The 19,236-nt window shown below is 47.6% G+C and overlaps 1 protein-coding gene across 1 annotated transcript in view; it reads right to left on the bottom strand.

Moving 5' to 3' along the window:
* LOC139381221 (probable JmjC domain-containing histone demethylation protein 2C) overlaps positions 1-19,236 on the bottom strand; it is a 235,668-nt gene that overhangs the window by 71,894 nt on the left and 144,538 nt on the right. The window contains exons 8-9 of the mRNA XM_071124680.1: positions 11,229-11,502; positions 3,558-5,491 (exon numbers count right to left, since the gene is read on the bottom strand). Of these exons, the coding sequence (XP_070980781.1) occupies positions 3,558-5,491; positions 11,229-11,502 (2,208 nt within the window). The remainder of the gene's footprint in view (positions 1-3,557; positions 5,492-11,228; positions 11,503-19,236) is intronic.

The raw sequence follows: 19,236 nt of genomic DNA, 5'->3' as shown, positions 1-19,236 counted from the left end.
CTATAACTAGGATATCCCCTATAACTAGGATATCCCCTACCTACTAACAGAACCTACAACTAGGATATCCCCTATAACTAGGATATCCCCTACCTACTAACATAACCTATAACTAGGATATCCCCTATAACTAGGATATCCCCTACCTACTAACATAACCTATAACTAGGATATCCCCTATAACTAGGATATCCCCTACCTACTAACATAACCTATAACTAGGATATCCCCTATAACTAGGATATCCCATACCTACTAACATAACCTATAACTAGGATATCCCCTACCTACTAACAGAACCTATAACTAGGATATCCCCTATAACTAGGATATCCCCTACCTACTAACAGAACCTATAACTAGGATATCCCCTATAACTAGGATATCCCCGACCTACTAACAGAACCTATAACTAGGATATCCCCTATAACTAGGATATCCCCTACTTACTAACAGAACCTATAACTAGGATATCCCCTATAACTAGGATATCCCCGACCTACTAACAGAACCTATAACTAGGATATCCCCTATAACTAGGATATCCCCTACCTACTAACAGAACCTATAACTAGGATATCCCCTACCTACTAACAGAACCTATTACTAGGATATCCCCTATAACTAGGATATCCCCTACTTACTAACAGAACCTATAACTAGGATATCCCCTATAACTAGGATATCCCCTACTTACTAACAGAACCTATAACTAGGATATCCCCTATAACTAGGATATCCCCGACCTACTAACAGAACCTATAACTAGGATATCCCCTATAACTAGGATATCCCCTACCTACTAACATAACCTATAACTAGGATATCCCCTATAACTAGGATATCCCCTATAACTAGGATATCCCCTACAACTAGGATATCCCCTACAACTAGGATATCCCCTACAACTAGGATATCCCCTACAACTAGGATATCCCCTATAACTAGGATATCCCCTATAACTAGGATATTCCCTATAACTAGGATATCCCCTATAACTAGGATATCCCCTATAACTAGGATATCCCCTATAACTAGGATATCCCCTATAACTAGGATATCCCCTATAACTAGGATATCCCCTACCTACTGTTGGGGAATAATCAGAATTAGTTGGTAACATAGATGTTTTATATTCATCATATGTGTGTAAGTTACTTCTCATCAGAATGTGTTTGTATAATACTGTGGCAGGGTTGCAGTATCTGTTCTCTGTCAGGACTAAGTTACTTCTCATCAGAATGTGTTTGTATAATACTGTGGCGGGTTGCAGTATCTGTTCTCTGTCAGGACTAAGTTATTTGGGCCGCAGAGAGGGGAGAGGTCAAGCGTGTATCTCTTGGCTCCACAATGTCTGTGTGCCAGTCAATGTGTCTCTGTGATCTTGTCAAGATAGGATGGATTTGATATATGCCTGTTGATATGGAGGATTGGTTTATGGTTCTGAGTTTGAGAAAATAACATAGTTTAGGAGACAAAGCTGAACGATAAATTATGGCCAATGCTGTCTGGCTATGTGTGTCTTTGCTATAAAGGATCTCAGTTGCAATGTGTAAGGGACACTCAGAGAATTCTTTGATAGACACTGAATTGATCTGAGAGTCACAGAGTTGTGATGGAGCTCATATAATTAAAGATGGACTTCATGATAACTCTGACTTGTATGTGGTTTGCTCTCATGATTTGGTAAATACAGGAAATTTCCACGACACTACTAACATAACCTACAACTAGGATATCCCCTATAACTAGGATATCCCCTACCTACTAACAGAACCTACAACTAGGATATCCCCTATAACTAGGATATCCCCGACCTACTAACAGAACCTACAACTAGGATATCCCCGACCTACTAACAGAACCTACAACTAGGATATCCCCTATAACTAGGATATCCCCTACCTACTAACAGAACCTACAACTAGGATATCCCCGACCTACTAACAGAACCTATAACTAGGATATCCCCTATAACTAGGATATCCCCTACCTACTAACAGAACCTACAACTAGGATATCCCCTATAACTAGGATATCCCCGACCTACTAACAGAACCTACAACTAGGATATCCCCGACCTACTAACAGAACCTACAACTAGGATATCCCCGACCTACTAACAGAACCTACAACTAGGATATCCCCGACCTACTAACAGAACCTATAACTAGGATATCCCCTACCTACTAACAGAACCTATAACTAGGATATCCCCTACCTACTAACAGAACCTACAACTAGGATATCCCCGACCTACTAACAGAACCTACAACTAGGATATCCCCGACCTACTAACAGAACCTACAACTAGGATATACCCGACCTACTAACAGAACCTACAACTAGGATATCCCTTATAACTAGGATATCCCCTACCTACTAACAGAACCTACAACTAGGATATCCCCGACCTACTAACAGAACCTACAACTAGGATATCCCCTATAACTAGGATATCCCCGACCTACTAACAGAACCTACAACTAGGATATCCCCTATAACTAGGATATCCCCTACCTACTAACAGAACCTACAACTAGGATATCCCCGACCTACTAACAGAACCTACAACTAGGATATCCCCGACCTACTAACAACAGAATAACAAATAACCTGAACACTCAGCTTTCCCAACATATGGCTTCTACAAAGAGGACAGGACAGTGGTCTTCACAAACTGAACATGAGAGATATGCTAAAGCAGCTAGCTGTTTAAACTGGCAACATGATCATAGTTGCTATGATACAGCAGCTAGCTGTTTAAACTGGCAACATGATCATAGTTGCTATGCTACAGCAGTTAGCTGTTTAAACTGGCAACATGATCATAGTTGCTATGATACAGCAGTTAGCTGTTTAAACTGGCAACATGATCATAGTTGCTATGCTACAGCAGTTAGCTGTTTAAACAGGCAACATGATCATAGTTGCTATGCTACAGCAGCTAGCTGTTTAAACTGGCAACATGATCATAGTTGCTATGCTACAGCAGCTAGCTGTTTAAACTGGCAACATAATTATAGTTGCTATGATATAGCAGTTAGCTGTTTAACCTGGCAACATGATCATAGTTGCTATGCTACAGCAGTTAGCTGTTTAAACTGGCAACATGATCACAGTTGCTATGCTACAGCAGTTAGCTGTTTAAACTGGCAACATGATCACAGTTGCTATGCTACAGCAGTTAGCTGTTTAAACTGGCAACATGATCATAGTTGCTATGCTACAGCAGTTAGCTGTTTAAACTGGCAACATGATCATAGTTGCTATGCTACAGCAGTTAGCCGTTTAAACTGGCAACATGATCATAGTTGCTATGCTACAGCAGTTAGCTGTTTAAACTGGCAACATGATCATAGTTGCTATGCTACAGCAGTTAGCTGTTTAAACTGGCAACATGATCATAGTTGCTATGCTACAGCAGTTAGCCGTTTAAACTGGCAACATGATCATAGTTGCTATGCTACAGTTGCTAGGTAGAAGTCATAATAGAAGAAGTAGTAGAACAGGAAAAATAGTTGCATTAGAATAGAATCTGGGTGTTTGGTACTCACCCTCCTCATGTTGGTCTCAGAACTGACAGGGTTTTCAGGGTGCACCCACTTGGACCCGGGCAGGTTGAGTCTTGGGGGATAGGAGTGGGTCTCATTGGGGTACTGCCAGATGATTGGATACAGCCCCAGCTGGTTGTATGAGGCTGAGGTGTGGCTGTGTGTCTGGGGCTGAGAGACAGGGTGGTGATGAGCTAGTCCCAGGTGCCCCAGCCCTGAGGAGTCTAGTCGGGGATGACCCCCCAGCAAGGGGCCTGGAGGCAGGCCAGAGAGCACCCCGGAGAGGAGGTGGTGAGTGGAAGAGGGGGTGAGGCAGGAGGCATGGAGGGGGTGGAGCTGGGGGTGCAGATAGGACACGTGGTTGGTCTCCTGGTTGGGACGGACAAGCGCAGGGTCCCGGTACACGGTGAAATGCTCGTTCTTATCGATGATTAGCGGACTCTTAGTGCAAGATCCTGGCGACTCAGTCCCTCGGGCCAGGACGGGCTTAAAGCTGGAGCGAGGGGTGTTGTCCGGGTAACGGCCTTTATGCTTGGACACCTCTGGGGAGGTGAGGGGTTTGGGTTTAGAACAAGTCTCCAGAACACTCTGTGTTTTAGACTTGACGATGTCAGGGGAGCAGAGGGGCTTTGGCTTCAGGGCCTCTGGGGAGGGGAGGGGCTTGGGGACATCAGGGGAGGGGCTTAGCTTGTACGACTTCCTGGCCTCGTCGGCCAATGAGGCGTTCTTAATGCAGGGCAGCATGGAGGAATATAGCTGCTTCTCTCGCTCTACTACAGCAGCAGACTCACTGACTGATGCTATAGGTCTGATCACCACTGAATGGACTAACCCCATCTTACTGCCCAGGCTGCCAGCTATGTCATGCTTTACCTCCGGCTTCCTACACACTGAGGGAGTCTGGTTCCTAAGGTCACACTCTGACGCTGAGGGAGTCTGGTTCCTAAGGTCACACTCTGACACTGAGGGAGCCTGGTTCCTAAGGTCACACTCTAACACTAAGGGAGTCTGGTTCCTAAGGTCACACTCTAACACTAAGGGAGTCTGGTTCCTAAGGTCACACTCTAACACTAAGGGAGTCTGGTTCCTAAGGTCACACTCTGACACTAAGGGAATCTGGTTCCTAAGGTCACACTCTGACACTGAGGGAGTCTGGTTCCTAAGGTCACACTCCGAGGGGCTCTTCCGAAGGGGAGAGGGAGGGGCCACAGAGGGGTTCAGCACCAAATGTCTGCTGGGCTCAGAGAGGTAGGAGGGCTCAGATGGATTCTGGGAGGCCAGCAGGGCCGAGACGGCCTCAGAGTTCTCCCGGGAGGCCATGTGTGCGTTAGCGTCCTCTGCTGTGATGTCGATTATATACTGAGAGGGAGTCTGGGTCCTGGAGACCACCTCAGCGCTGGTGTACTGGTCCTTGGACTGGGGATGGGTCTGGGATTTCATAGTGCTGTTGTTCTCCATGATGCACTCCCCTTGGCCCTCAGAGGGGGCAGAGCCCTGGGAGGAGGAGGACAGGGGAGGGGCCTGCTGCTGTTGCAGTGGAGACCGTTCTCCCTGTCGTTGAGGTTGTCGCAGGGATGACCTCTGCTCCCTGTCGGCTGATGACTGCTGAAACTCCGCCTTCTGAAGCTCCTCACCCCAGGGGGAGAGACTGCCTGTCAGAGCAGACTCCTTCCCAGTCTTAGAACCCTGGGTCTTGTGCCCCTCCTGGCCGGTCTCTCCTTTTAGCTCCTCCTCTGAGTTCTGCTCTGAGGAAGAGGAGGAGTCTGCCGTCCTGGTTCTCTTGGTAGACATCTCAGAGTCACTGCTCTCAGAGAAGTCAGACCTCACTGTAGTCTCGTTTCTCAGTCTTTTCAAACCTGATTTCTTCTCCTCTTCCTCCTCCGCTTTCCTCCGCTTGTTCACAGCCACCTGCTTGCTGCTCGTACTTTTAAAGAAGTCTGGAGAGATGAATCAGAGGAGAATATATTAGATTAGTCTGGAGAGATGAATCAGAGAAGTCTGGAGATGAATCAGAGGAGAATATATTAGACTAGTCTGGAGAGATGAATCAGAGGAGAATATATTAGATTAGTCTGGAGAGATGAATCAGAGAAGTCTGGAGAGATGAATCAGAGAAGTCTGGAGAGATGAATCAGAGGAGGAGAATATATTAGAGAAGTCTGGAGAGATGAATCAGAGGATATATATTATAATTCTAAATGACAAGCAGCAAATATTTGTTGTTATGAAACAAGCAAGAAATAAGACAAAAAACAGAAAACTTGAGCGTGCATAACTATTCACCCCCCCCCCCAAAGTATTGACTGTTGGGGGGGGGGGGGGGTGAATAGTTATGCACGCTTTTGTAGCAATTACAGCCACCTTTTGTAGCAATTACAGCTACAAGTCTCTTGGGATATGTCTCCATAAGCTTTGCACATCTAGCCACTGTGATTTTTGCCCAGTCTTCAAGGCAAAACTGCTCCAGCTCCTTCAAGTTGGATGGGTTCCGCTGGTGTGCAGCAATCTTTAAGTCATACCACAGATTCTCAATTGGATTGAGGTCTGGAATTTGACTTGGCCATTCCAAGACATTTAGATGTTTCCCCATAAACCACTCGAGTGTTGCTTTAACAGTATGCTTAGAGTCATTGTCCTGCTGGAAGGTGAACCTCCATCCCAGTCTCAAATCTCTGGAAGACTGAAACAGGTTTCCCTCAAGAATTTCCCTGTATTTAGCGCCATCCATCATTCCTTCAATTCTGACTAGTTTCCCAGTCCCTGCCGATGAAAAATATCCCCACAGCATGATGCTGCCACCACCATGCTTCACTGTGGGTGTTCTCGGGATGATGAGATGTGTTGGGTTTGCGCCAGACATAGCATTTTCCTTGATGGCCAAAAGGCTCCATTTTAGTCTCATCTGACCAGAGTACCTTCTTCCATATGTTTGGGGAGTCTCTCACATGCCTTTTGGCGAACACTTTAAGCAATGGCTTTTTTCTGGCCACTCTTCTGTAAAGCCCAGCTCTGTGGAGTGTATGGCTTAAAGTGGTCCTATGGACAGATACTCCAATCTCCGCTGTGGAGCTTTGCAGCACCTTAAGGTTTATCTTTGGTCTCTTTGTTGCCTCTGATTAATGACATCCTTGCCTGGTCCGTGAGTTTTGGTGTGATGCCCTCTCTTGGCAGTTTGGTGTGGTGCCATATTCTTTCCATTTTTTAATAATGGATTTAAATGGTGCTCCGTGGGATGTTCAAAGTTTCATATATTTAAAAAAAACAACCTTGATCTGTACTTCAGCGAGTAATGCTACCAGAGTAGGGAATAATGCTCCCAGAGTAGAGAGTAATGCTCCCAGAGCAGAGAGTAATGCTCCCAGAGAAGAGAGTAATGCTACTAGAGTAGGGAATAATGCTCCCAGAGCAGAGAGTAATGCTCCCAGAGCAGAGAGTAATGCTCCCAGAGAAGAGAGTAATGCTACCAGAGTAGGGAATAATGCTCCCAGAGCAGAGAGTAATGCTACTAGAGTAGGGAATAATGCTCCCAGAGTAGAGAGTAATGCTACTAGAGTAGGGAATAATGCTCCCAGAGTAGAGAGTAACGCTCCCAGAGTAGAGAGTAATGCTCCCAGAGCAGATAGTAATGCTACTAGAGTAGGGAATAATGCTCCCAGAGTAGAGAGTAATGCTACTAGAGTAGGGAATAATGCTCCCAGAGCAGAGAGTAATGCTACTAGAGTAGGGAATAATGCTCCCAGAGCAGAGAGTAATGCTCCCAGAGAAGAGAGTAATGCTACCAGAGTAGGGAATAATGCTCCCAGAGCAGAGAGTAATGCTACCAGAGTAGGGAATAATGCTCCCAGAGCAAAGAGTAATGCTACTAGAGTGGGAATAATGCTCCTAGATCAGGGAGCAATGCTCCTAGATCAGGGAGCAATGCTCCTAGATCAGGGAGCAATGCTCCTAGATCAGGGAGCAATGCTCCCAGAGCAGGGAGCAATGCTCCCAGAGCAGCGAGCAATGCTCCCAGAGCAGCGAGCAATGCTCCCAGAGCAGGGAATAATGCTCCCAGAGCAGCGAGTAATGCTCCTATAGCAGGGAGTAATGCTCCAAGACGAGGGAGAATTGCTTCAAGAGCAGGGAGTAATGCTCCAAGACGAGGGAGTAATGGTCCTAGAGAAGCGAGTAATGCTCCTAGAGCAGGGAGTAATGCTCCTAGAGTAGCGTGTAATGCTCCTAGAGTAGCGTGTAATGCTCCTAGAGCAGCGAGTAATGCTCCTAGTGAAGTGAGTAATGCTCCTAGAGTAGGGAGTAATGCTCAAAGTGTAAGGCTCCAAGACGAGGGATAATTGCTCCAAGATCAGGGTGTAATGCTCCTAGTGAAGGGAGTAATGTTCCTAGATCAGGGAGTAATGCTCCTAGTGTAGGGAATAATGCTCCTAGAGCAGGGAATAATGCTCCTAGTGTAGGGAATAATGCTCATAGAGCAGGGAATAATGCTCCTCGAGCAGGAAGTAATGCTCCTAGACCGGGACCCCTGTACACTGACTCAGTACCGGGACCCCTGTACACTGACTCAGTACCGGGACCCCTGTACACTGACTCAGTACCGGGACCCCTGTACACTGACTCAGTACCGGGACCCCTGTACACTGACTCAGTACCGGGACCCCTGTACACTGACTCAGTACCGGGACCCCTGTACACTGACTCAGTACCGGGACCCCTGTACACTGACTCAGTACCGGGACCCCTGTACACTGACTCAGTACCGGGACCCCTGTACACTGACTCAGTACCGGGACCCCTGTACACTGACTCAGTACCGGGACCCCTGTACACTGACTCAGTACCGGGACCCCTGTACACTGACTCAGTACCGGGACCCCTGTACACTGACTCAGTACCGGGACCCCTGTACACTGACTCAGTACCGGGACCCCTGTACACTGACTCAGTACTGGTACCTCATGTACAGAGCCCTCAGAAAGTATTCAGACCCCTGGACTTTTCCACATTTTGTTACATTACAGACTTATTCTAAAATGGATTAAATACATGTTTTAACTCATCAGTCTAGACACAATACCTCATAATGACAGGTTTTTAAAAACATTTTTGCAAATGCATTAAAAGTTAAAAACAGAAATATCTTACTTACATAAGTATTCAGACCTTTTGATATGAGACTTGAAATTGAGCTCAGATGCATCCTGTTTCCATTGATCATCCTTGATGTTTTTACCACAGTTCCATTGATTGGACATGATTTGGAAAGGCACACGCTTGTAAGGTATATAAGGTCCCACAGTTGACAGTGCATGCCAGAGCAAAAACCTAGCAATGAGTTCGAAGGAATTGTCCGGAGAGCTCAGAGACAGGATTGTGTCGAGGCACAGATCTGGGCAAGGGTACCAAAACATTTCTGCAGCATTGAAGGTCCCCAAGAACACAGTGGCCTTCCTAGAGCTGGTCACCCAGCCAACCTGAAAAATCGGGGGAGAAAGGCCTTGGTCAGGGAGGTAACCAAGAACCCCATGGTCCCTCTGACAAAGCTCCAGAGTTCCTCTGTGGAGATGGGAGAACCTTCCAGAAGGACAACCATCTCTGCAGCACTTCACCAATCAGGCTTTTATGGTAGAGTGGCCAAACTGAAGCCACTCCTCATTAAAAGGCACATGACAGCCCACTTGGAGTTTGCCAAAATGCACCTCAAGGACTCTCAGACCATGAGAAACAAGATTATCTGGTCTGATGAAACCAAGATTGAACTCTTTGGCCTGAATTCCAAGCCTCACGTTTGGAGGTAACCTGGCACCAACCCTACGGTGAAGCATGGTGGTGGCAGCATCATGCTGTGGGGATGTTTTTCAGCAGGGACTGGGAGACTATTCAGGATCGAGGGAAAGATGAACGGAGCAAAGTACAGAGAGATCCTTGATGAAAACCTGTTCCAGAGCGCTCAGGACCTCAGACTGTGGCGAAGGGTTACCTTCCAACAGGATAATCACAGCCAAGACAACGCAGGAGCGGCTTCGGGACGAGTCTCTGAATGTCCTTGAGTGGCCCAGCCAGAACCCGGACTTGAACCTGATTGAACATCTCTGGAGAGACCTGAAAATAGCTGTGCAGCGACCCTCCCCATCCAACCTGACAGAGCTTGAGAGGATCTGCAGAGAAGAATGGGAGAAACTCCCCAAATACAGGTGTACCAAGCTTCTAGGGTCATACCCAAGAAGACTTGATGCTGTAATCGCTGCCAAAGGTGCTTCAACAAAGTACTGAGTAAAGGGTCTGAATAGTTATGTACAGTGGGGCAAAAAAGTATTTAGTCAGCCACAAATTGTGCAAGTTCTCCCACTTAAAAAGATGAGAGAGGCCTGTAATTTTCATCAACTATGACAGGTACACTTCAACTTTGTTGGCAATGACAGAGGTCAAACGTTTTCTGTAAATCTTCACAAGGTTTTCACACACCGTTGCTGGTATTTTGGCCCATTCCCCCAAGATCTCCTCTAGAGTAGTGATGTTTTGGGGCTGTTGCTGGGCAACACAGACTTTCAACTCCCTCCAAAGATTTTCTATGGGGTTGAGATCTGGAGACTGGCTAGGCCACTCCAGGACCTTGAAATGCTTCTTACGAAGCCACACGTTCGTTGCCCGGGCGGTGTGTTTGGGATCATTGTCATGCTGAAAGACCCAGCCACGTTTCATCTTCAATGCCCTTGCTGATGGAAGGAGATTTTCACTCAAAATCTCACGATACATGACCCCATTCATACTTTCCTTTACACGGATCAGTCATCCTGGTCCCTTTGCAGAAAAACAGCCAAACCTTTCCCAAGGCAGTGTCCTGCTGAACCTTTCCCAAGGCAGTGTCCTGCTAAAGCTTTCCCAAGGCAGTGTCCTGCTAAAGCTTTCCCAAGGCAGTGTCCTGCTAAAGCTTTCCCAAGGCAGTGTCCTGCTGAACCTTTCCCAAGGCAGTGTCCTGCTAAAGCTTTCCCAAGGCAGTGTCCTGCTAAAGCTTTCCCAAGGCAGTGTCCTGCTAAAGCTTTCCCAGGCAGTGTCCTGCTAAAGCTTTCCCAGGCAGTGTCCTGCTAAAGCTTTCCCAAGGCAGTGTCCTGCTAAAGCTTTCCCAAGGCAGTGTCCTGCTAAAGCTTTCCCAAGGCAGTGTCCTGCTAAAGCTTTCCCAGGCAGTGTCCTGCTAAAGCTTTCCCAAGGCAGTGTCCTGCTAAAGCTTTCCCAAGGCAGTGTCCTGCTAAACCTTTCCCAAGGCAGTGTCCTGCTAAACCTTTCCCAAGGCAGTGTCCTGCTAAACCTTTCCCAAGGCAGTGTCCTGCTAAACCTTTCCCAAGGCAGTGTCCTGCTAAACCTTTCCCAAGGCAGTGTCCTGCTAAACCTTTCCCAAGGCAGTGTCCTGCTAAAGCTTTCCCAAGGCAGTGTCCTGCTAAAGCTTTCCCAAGGCAGTGTCCTGCTAAAGCTTTCCCAAGGCAGTGTCCTGCGAAAGATTTCCCAAGGCAGTGTCCTGCTAAAGCTTTCCCAAGGCAGTGTCCTGCTGAATGCTTTCAGAGCTCTACTCATCTCAGGTCAATGGAACAGCTTGACCACACAGTACATGAAGTAAAACAGGTGAAATTCCTCCAGCGTCCACGATCTCCTCACCTCTTGTTCTATCTTCACCATCATCCTCACCTCCTCTCCCTGCTCTCTCGTTACAGTCCACGTTGTCTCCCTTGAAGTCATCATCAGGGACACTGCTGTCAGATCCCTTCCTCCTGGAGAAGCCAGGTCCGCGGTGCTGCGTCTGTTCCTGGCAAGGGGAGTGCTGCGCTGGGGCCTGCTGGCTCTGGGACCCGCCCTGACCTTGACCCTGCTGGGTGGTGACGCCTGACCCCTGCTTCACCGCCCCGCCAGAGGAGTTCATGACTGGTCTGGGGCTGTTGGCTTGGGCGCGGGTGTAGTGACCCTGTAGAGGATGACGAGAGAACAGACACACCAAGGATGGAGTTGGTTAGAGACAGGAGGACAGAGAGAGAACAGACACACCAAGGATGGAGTTGGCTAGAGACAGGAGGACAGAGAGAGAACAGGCACACCAAGGATGGAGTTGGTTAGAGACAGGAGGACAGAGAGAGAACAGACACACCAAGGATGGAGTTGATTAGAGACAGGAGGACAGAGAGAGAACAGGCACAGCAAGGATGGAGTTGGCTAGAGACAGGAGGACGGACACACCAAGGATGGAGTTGGCTAGAGACAGGAGGACAAACACACCAAGGATGGAGTTGGCTAGAGACAGGAGGACAGAGAGAGAACAGACACACCAGGGATGGAGTTGGCTAGAGACAGGAGGACAGAGAGAGAACAGGCACACCAAGGATGGAGTTGGCTAGAGACAGGAGGACAGACACACCAAGGATGGAGTTGGCTAGAGACAGGAGGACAGACACACCAAGGATGGAGTTGGCTAGAGACAGGAGGACAGACACACCAAGGATGGAGTTGGCTAGAGACAGGAGGACAGAGAGAGAACAGACACACCAAGGATGGAGTTGGCTAGAGACAGGACGACAGAGAGAGAACAGACACACCAAGGATGGAGTTGGTTAAAGACAGGAGGACAGAGAGAGAACAGACACACCAAGGATGGAGTTGGCTAGAGACAGGAGGACAGAGAGAGAACAGACACACCAAGGATGGAGTTGGCTAGAGACAGGAGGACAGAGAGAGAACAGACACACCAAGGAGGACAGAGAGAGAACAGGCACACCAAGGATGGAGTTGGTTAGAGACAGGAGGACAGAGAGAGAACAGACACACCAAGGATGGAGTTGGCTAGAGACAGGAGGACAGAGAGAGAACAGACACACCAAGGATGGAGTTGGTTAGAGACAGGAGGACAGAGAGAGAACAGACACACCAAGGATGGAGTTGGCTAGAGACAGGAGGACAGAGAGAGAACAGACACACCAAGGATGGAGTTGGCTAGAGACAGGAGGACAGAGAGAACAGACACACCAAGGATGGAGTTGGTTAGAGACAGGAGGACAGAGAGAGAACAGGCACACCAAGGATGGAGTTGGCTAGAGACAGGAGGACAGAGAGAGAACAGGCACACCAAGGATGGAGTTGGTTAGAGACAGGAGGACAGACACACCAAGGATGGAGTTGGCTAGAGACAGGAGGATAGAGAGAGAACAGACACACCAAGGATGGAGTTGGTTAGAGACAGGAGGAAAGACACACCAAGGATGGAGTTGGTTAGAGACAGGAGGACAGATACACCAAGGATGGAGTTGGCTAGAGACAGGAGGACAGAGAGAGAACAGACACACCAAGGATGGAGTTGGCTAGAGACAGGAGGACAGAGAGAGAGGTGTTTCAGGATGTCACATTTAATATGGTTGATAATTCAACACCACCGAGAATGATCCACAATGGAAAAGAAGGTATACAGTACTATTACCCTGCTGTCTGACTTAGTGCTACGGTCCTATTACCCTGCTGTCTGACTTAGTGCTACGGTACTATTACCCTGCTGTCTGACTTAGTGCTACGGTACTATTACCCTGCTGTCTGACTTAGTGCTACGGTCCTATTACCCTGCTGTCTGACTTAGTGCTACGGTACTATTACCCTGCTGTCTGACTTAGTGCTACGGTACTATTACCCTGCTGTCTGACTTAGTGCTACGGTACTATTACCCTGCTGCTGTCTGACTTAGTGCTACGGTACTATTACCCTGCTGTCTGACTTAGTGCTACAGTACTATTACCCTGCTGTCTGACTTAGTGCTACGCTACGGTACTATTACCCTGCTGTCTGACTTAGTGCTACGGTACTATTACCCTGCTGTCTGACTTAGTGCTACGGTACTATAACCCTGCTGTCTGACTTAGTGCTACGGTACTATTACCCTGCTGTCTGACTTAGTGCTACGCTACGGTACTATTACCCTGCTGTCTGACTTAGTGCTACGGTACTATTACCCTGCTGTCTGACTTAGTGCTACGGTACTATTACCCTGCTGTCTGACTTAGTGCTACGGTACTATTACCCTGCTGTCTGACTTAGTGCTACGCTACGGTACTATTACCCTGCTGTCTGACTTAGTGCTACGCTACGGTACTATTACCCTGCTGTCTGACTTAGTGCTACGGTACTATTACCCTGCTGTCTGACTTAGTGCTACGGTACTATAACCCTGCTGTCTGACTTAGTGCTACGGTACTATTACCCTGCTGTCTGACTTAGTGCTACGGTACTATTACCCTGCTGTCTGACTTAGTGCTACGGTACCATTACCCTGCTGTCTGACTTAGTGCTACGGTACTATTACCCTGCTGTCTGACTTAGTGCTACGCTACGGTACTATTACCCTGCTGTCTGACTTAGTGCTACGGTACTATTACCCTGCTGTCTGACTTAGTGCTACGGTACTATTACCCTGCTGTCTGACTTAGTGCTACGCTACGGTACTATTACCCTGCTGTCTGACTTAGTGCTACGCTACGGTACTATTACCCTGCTGTCTGACTTAGTGCTACGGTCCTATTACCCTGCTGTCTGACTTAGTGCTACGGTCCTATTACCCTGCTGTCTGACTTAGTGCTACGGTACTATTACCCTGCTGTCTGACTTAGTGCTACGGTACTTTTACCCTGCTGTCTGACTTAGTGCTACGGTACTATTACCCTGCTGTCTGACTTAGTGCTACGGTACTATTACCCTGCTGTCTGACTTAGTGCCTCGGTACTATTACCCTGCTGTCTGACTTAGTGCTACGGTACAATTACCCTGCTGTCTGACTTAGTGCTACGGTACTATTACCCTGCTGTCTGACTTAGTGCTACGGTACTATTACCCTGCTGTCTGACTTAGTGCTACGGTACTATTACCCTGCTGTCTGACTTAGTGCTACGGTACTATTGCCCTGCTGTCTGACTTAGTGCTACGCTACGGTACTATTACCCTGCTGTCTGACTTAGTGCTACGGTACTATTACCCTGCTGTCTGACTTAGTGCTACGGTACTATTACCCTACTGTCTGACTTAGTGCTACGGTACTATTACCCTGCTGTCTGACTTAGTGCTACGGTACTATTACCCTGCTGTCTGACTTAGTGCTACGGTACTATTACCCTGCTGTCTGACTTAGTGCTACGGTACTATTACCCTGCTGTCTGACTTAGTGCTACGGTACTATTACCCTACTGTCTGACTTAGTGCTACGGTACTATTACCATGCTGTTTGACTTAGTGCTACGGTACTATTACCCTGCTGTCTGACTTAGTGCTACGGTACTATTACCCTGCTGTCTGACTTAGTGCTACGGTACTATTACCCTGCTGTCTGACTTAGTGCTACGGTACTATTACCCTGCTGTCTGACTTAGTGCTACGGTACTATTACCCTGCTGTCTGACTTAGTGCTACGGTACTATTACCCTGCTGTCTGACTTAGTGCTACGGTACAATTACCTGCTGTCTGACTTAGTGCTACGGTACTATAACCCTGCTGTCTGACTTAGTGCTACGGTCCTATTACCCTGCTGTCTGACTTAGTGCTACGGTACTATTACCCTGCTGTCTGACTTAGTGCTACGCTACGGTACTATTACCCTGCTGTCTGACTTAGTGCTACGCTACGGTACTATAACCCTGCTGTCTGACTTAGTGCTACGGTACTATTACCCTGCTGTCTGACTTAGTGCTACGGTACTATTACCCTGCTGTCTGACTTAGTGCTACGGTCCTATTACCCTGCTGTCTGACTTAGTGCTACGGTACTATTACCCTGCTGTCTGACTTAGTGCTACGGTACTATTACCCTGCTGTCTGACTTAGTGCTACGCTACGGTACTATTACCCTGCTGTCTGACTTAGTGCTACAGTACTATTACCCTGCTGTCTGACTTAGTGCTACGCTACGGTACTATTACCCTGCTGTCTGACTTAGTGCTACGGTACTATTACCCTGCTGTCTGACTTAGTGCTACGGTACTATACCCTGCTGTCTGACTTAGTGCTACGGTACTATTACCCTGCTGTCTGACTTAGTGCTACGGTACTATTACCCTGCTGTCTGACTTAGTGCTACGGTACTATTACCCTGCTGTCTGACTTAGTGCTACGGTACTATTACCCTGCTGTCTGACTTAGTGCTACGGTACTATTACCCTGCTGTCTGACTTAGTGCTACGGTACTATTACCCTGCTGTCTGACTTAGTGCTACGCTACGGTACTATTACCCTGCTGTCTGACTTAGTGCTACGGTACTATTACCCTGCTGTCTGACTTAGTGCTACGGCTACGGTACTATAACCCTGCTGTCTGACTTAGTGCTACGGTACTATTACCCTGCTGTCTGACTTAGTGCTACGGTACTATTACCCTGCTGTCTGACTTAGTGCTACGGTACTATTACCCTGCTGTCTGACTTAGTGCTACGGTACTATTACCCTGCTGTCTGACTTAGTGCTACGGTACTATTACCCTGCTGTCTGACTTAGTGCTACGCTACGGTACTATTACCCTGCTGTCTGACTTAGTGCTACGCTACGGTACTATAACCCTGCTGTCTGACTTAGTGCTACGGTACTATTACCCTGCTGTCTGACTTAGTGCTACGGTACTATTACCCTGCTGTCTGACTTAGTGCTACGGTACTATTACCCTGCTGTCTGACTTAGTGCTACGGTCCTATTACCCTGCTGTCTGACTTAGTGCTACGGTACTATTACCCTGCTGTCTGACTTAGTGCTACGCTACGGTACTATTACCCTGCTGTCTGACTTAGTGCTACAGTACTATTACCCTGCTGTCTACGGTACTATTACCCTGCTGTCTACTTAGTGGTACTATTACCCTGCTGTCTGACTTAGTGCTACGGTACTATTACCCTGCTGTCTGACTTAGTGCTACGGTACTATTACCCTGCTGTCTGACTTAGTGCTACGGTACTATTACCCTGCTGTCTGACTTAGTGCTACGCTACGGTACTATTACCCTGCTGTCTGACTTAGTGCTACGGTACTATTACCCTGCTGTCTGACTTAGTGCTACGGTACTATTACCCTGCTGTCTGACTTAGTGCTACGGTACTATTACCCTGCTGTCTGACTTAGTGCTACGGTACTATTACCCTGCTGTCTGACTTAGTGCTACGGCTACGGTACTATTACTATTACCCTGCTGTCTGACTTAGTGCTACGGTACTATTACCCTGCTGTCTGACTTAGTGCTACGGTACTATTACCCTGCTGTCTGACTTAGTGCTACGGTACTATTACCCTGCTGTCTGACTTAGTGCTACGGTACTATTACCCTGCTGTCTGACTTAGTGCTACGGTACTATTACCCTGCTGTCTGACTTAGTGCTACGGTACTATTACCCTGCTGTCTGACTTAGTGCTACGGTACTATTACCCTGCTGTCTGACTTAGTGCTACGCTACGGTACTATTACCCTGCTGTCTGACTTAGTGCTACGGTACTATTACCCTGCTGTCTGACTTAGTGCTACGGTACTATTACCCTGCTGTCTGACTTAGTGCTACGGTACTATTACCCTGCTGTCTGACTTAGTGCTACGCTACGGTACTATTACCCTGCTGTCTGACTTAGTGCTACGGTACTATTACCCTGCTGTCTGACTTAGTGCTACGGTACTATTACCCTGCTGTCTGACTTAGTGCTACTACGGTACTATTACCCTGCTGTCTGACTTAGTGCTACGCTACGGTACTATTACCCTGCTGTCTGACTTAGTGCTACGGTACTATTACCCTGCTGTCTGACTTAGTGCTGACTTAGTGCTACGGTACTATTACCCTGCTGTCTGACTTAGTGCTACGGTACTATTACCCTGCTGTCTGACTTAGTGCTACGGTACTATTACCCTGCTGTCTGACTTAGTGCTACGGTACTATTACCCTGCTGTCTGACTTAGTGCTACGGTACTATTACCCTGCTGTCTGACTTAGTGCTACGGTACTATTACCCTGCTGTCTGACTTAGTGCTACGGTACTATTACCCTGCTGTCTGACTTAGTGCTACGCTACGGTACTATTACCCTGCTGTCTGACTTAGTGCTACGGTACTATTACCCTGCTGTCTGACTTAGTGCTACGGTACTATTACCCTGCTGTCTGACTTAGTGCTACGGTACTATTACCCTGCTGTCTGACTTAGTGCTACGGTACTATTACCCTGCTGTCTGACTTAGTGCTACGGTACTATTACCCTGCTGTCTGACTTAGTGCTACGGTACTATTACCCTGCTGTCTGACTTAGTGCTACGGTACTATTACCCTGCTGTCTGACTTAGTGCTACGGTACTATTACCCTGCTGTCTGACTTAGTGCTACGGTACTATTACCCTGCTGTCTGACTTAGTGCTACGGTACTATTACCCTGCTGTCTGACTTAGTGCTACGGTACTATTACCCTGCTGTCTGACTTAGTGCTACGGTACTATTACCCTGCTGTCTGACTTAGTGCTACGGTACCTATTACCCTGCTGTCTGACTTAGTGCTACGGTACTATTACCCTGCTGTCTGACTTAGTGCTACGGTACTATTACCCTGCTGTCTGACTTAGTGCTACGGTACTATTACCCTGCTGTCTGACTTAGTGCTACGGTACTATTACCCTGCTGTCTGACTTAGTGCTACGGTACTATTACCCTGCTGTCTGACTTAGTGCTACGGTACGGTACTATTACCCTGCTGTCTGACTTAGTGCTACGGTACTATTACCCTGATGTCTGACTTAGTGCTACGGTACTATTACCCTGCTGTCTGACTTAGTGCTACGGTACTATTACCCTGCTGCTACGGTACTATTACCCTGCTGTCTGACTTAGTGCTACGGTACTATTACCCTGCTGTCTGACTTAGTGCTACGGTACTATTACCCTGCTGTCTGACTTAGTGCTACGGTACTATTACCCTGCTGTCTGACTTAGTGCTACGGTACTATTACCCTGCTGTCTGACTTAGTGCTACGGTACTATTACCCTGCTGTCTGACTTAGTGCTACGCTACGGTACTATTACCCTGCTGTCTGACTTAGTGCTACGGTACTATTACCCTGCTGTCTGACTTAGTGCTACGGTACTATTACCCTGCTGTCTGACTTAGTGCTACGGTACTATTACCCTGCTGTCTGACTTAGTGCTACGCTACGGTACTATTACCCTGCTGTCTGACTTAGTGCTACGGTACTATTACCCTGCTGTCTGACTTAGTGCTACGGTACTATTACCCTGCTGTCTGACTTAGTGCTACGGTACTATTACCCTGCTCTCTGACTTAGTGCTACGCTACGGTACTATTACCTTGCTGTCTGACTTAGTGCTACGGTACTATTACCCTGATGTCTGACTTAGTGCTACGGTACTATTACCCTGCTGTCTGACTTAGTGCTACAGTACTATTACCCTGCTGTCTGACTTAGTGCTACGCTACGGTACTATTACCCTGCTGTCTGACTTAGTGCTACGCTACGGTACTATTACCCTGCTGTCTGACTTAGTGCTACGGTACTATTACCCTGCTGTCTGACTTAGTGCTACGGTACTATTACCCTGCTGTCTGACTTAGTGCTACGGTACTATTACCCTGCTGTCTGACTTAGTGCTACGGTACTATTACCCTGCTGTCTGACTTAGTGCTACGGTACTATTACCCTGCTGT

The sequence above is a fragment of the Oncorhynchus clarkii genome, chromosome 23 (genome assembly GCF_045791955.1).
Source record: "Oncorhynchus clarkii lewisi isolate Uvic-CL-2024 chromosome 23, UVic_Ocla_1.0, whole genome shotgun sequence".
NCBI classification, from domain to species: domain Eukaryota; kingdom Metazoa; phylum Chordata; class Actinopteri; order Salmoniformes; family Salmonidae; genus Oncorhynchus; species Oncorhynchus clarkii.
Note: the sequence above shows the minus strand (reverse complement) of the source record. Positions and strands in the feature narration are given on the sequence as shown.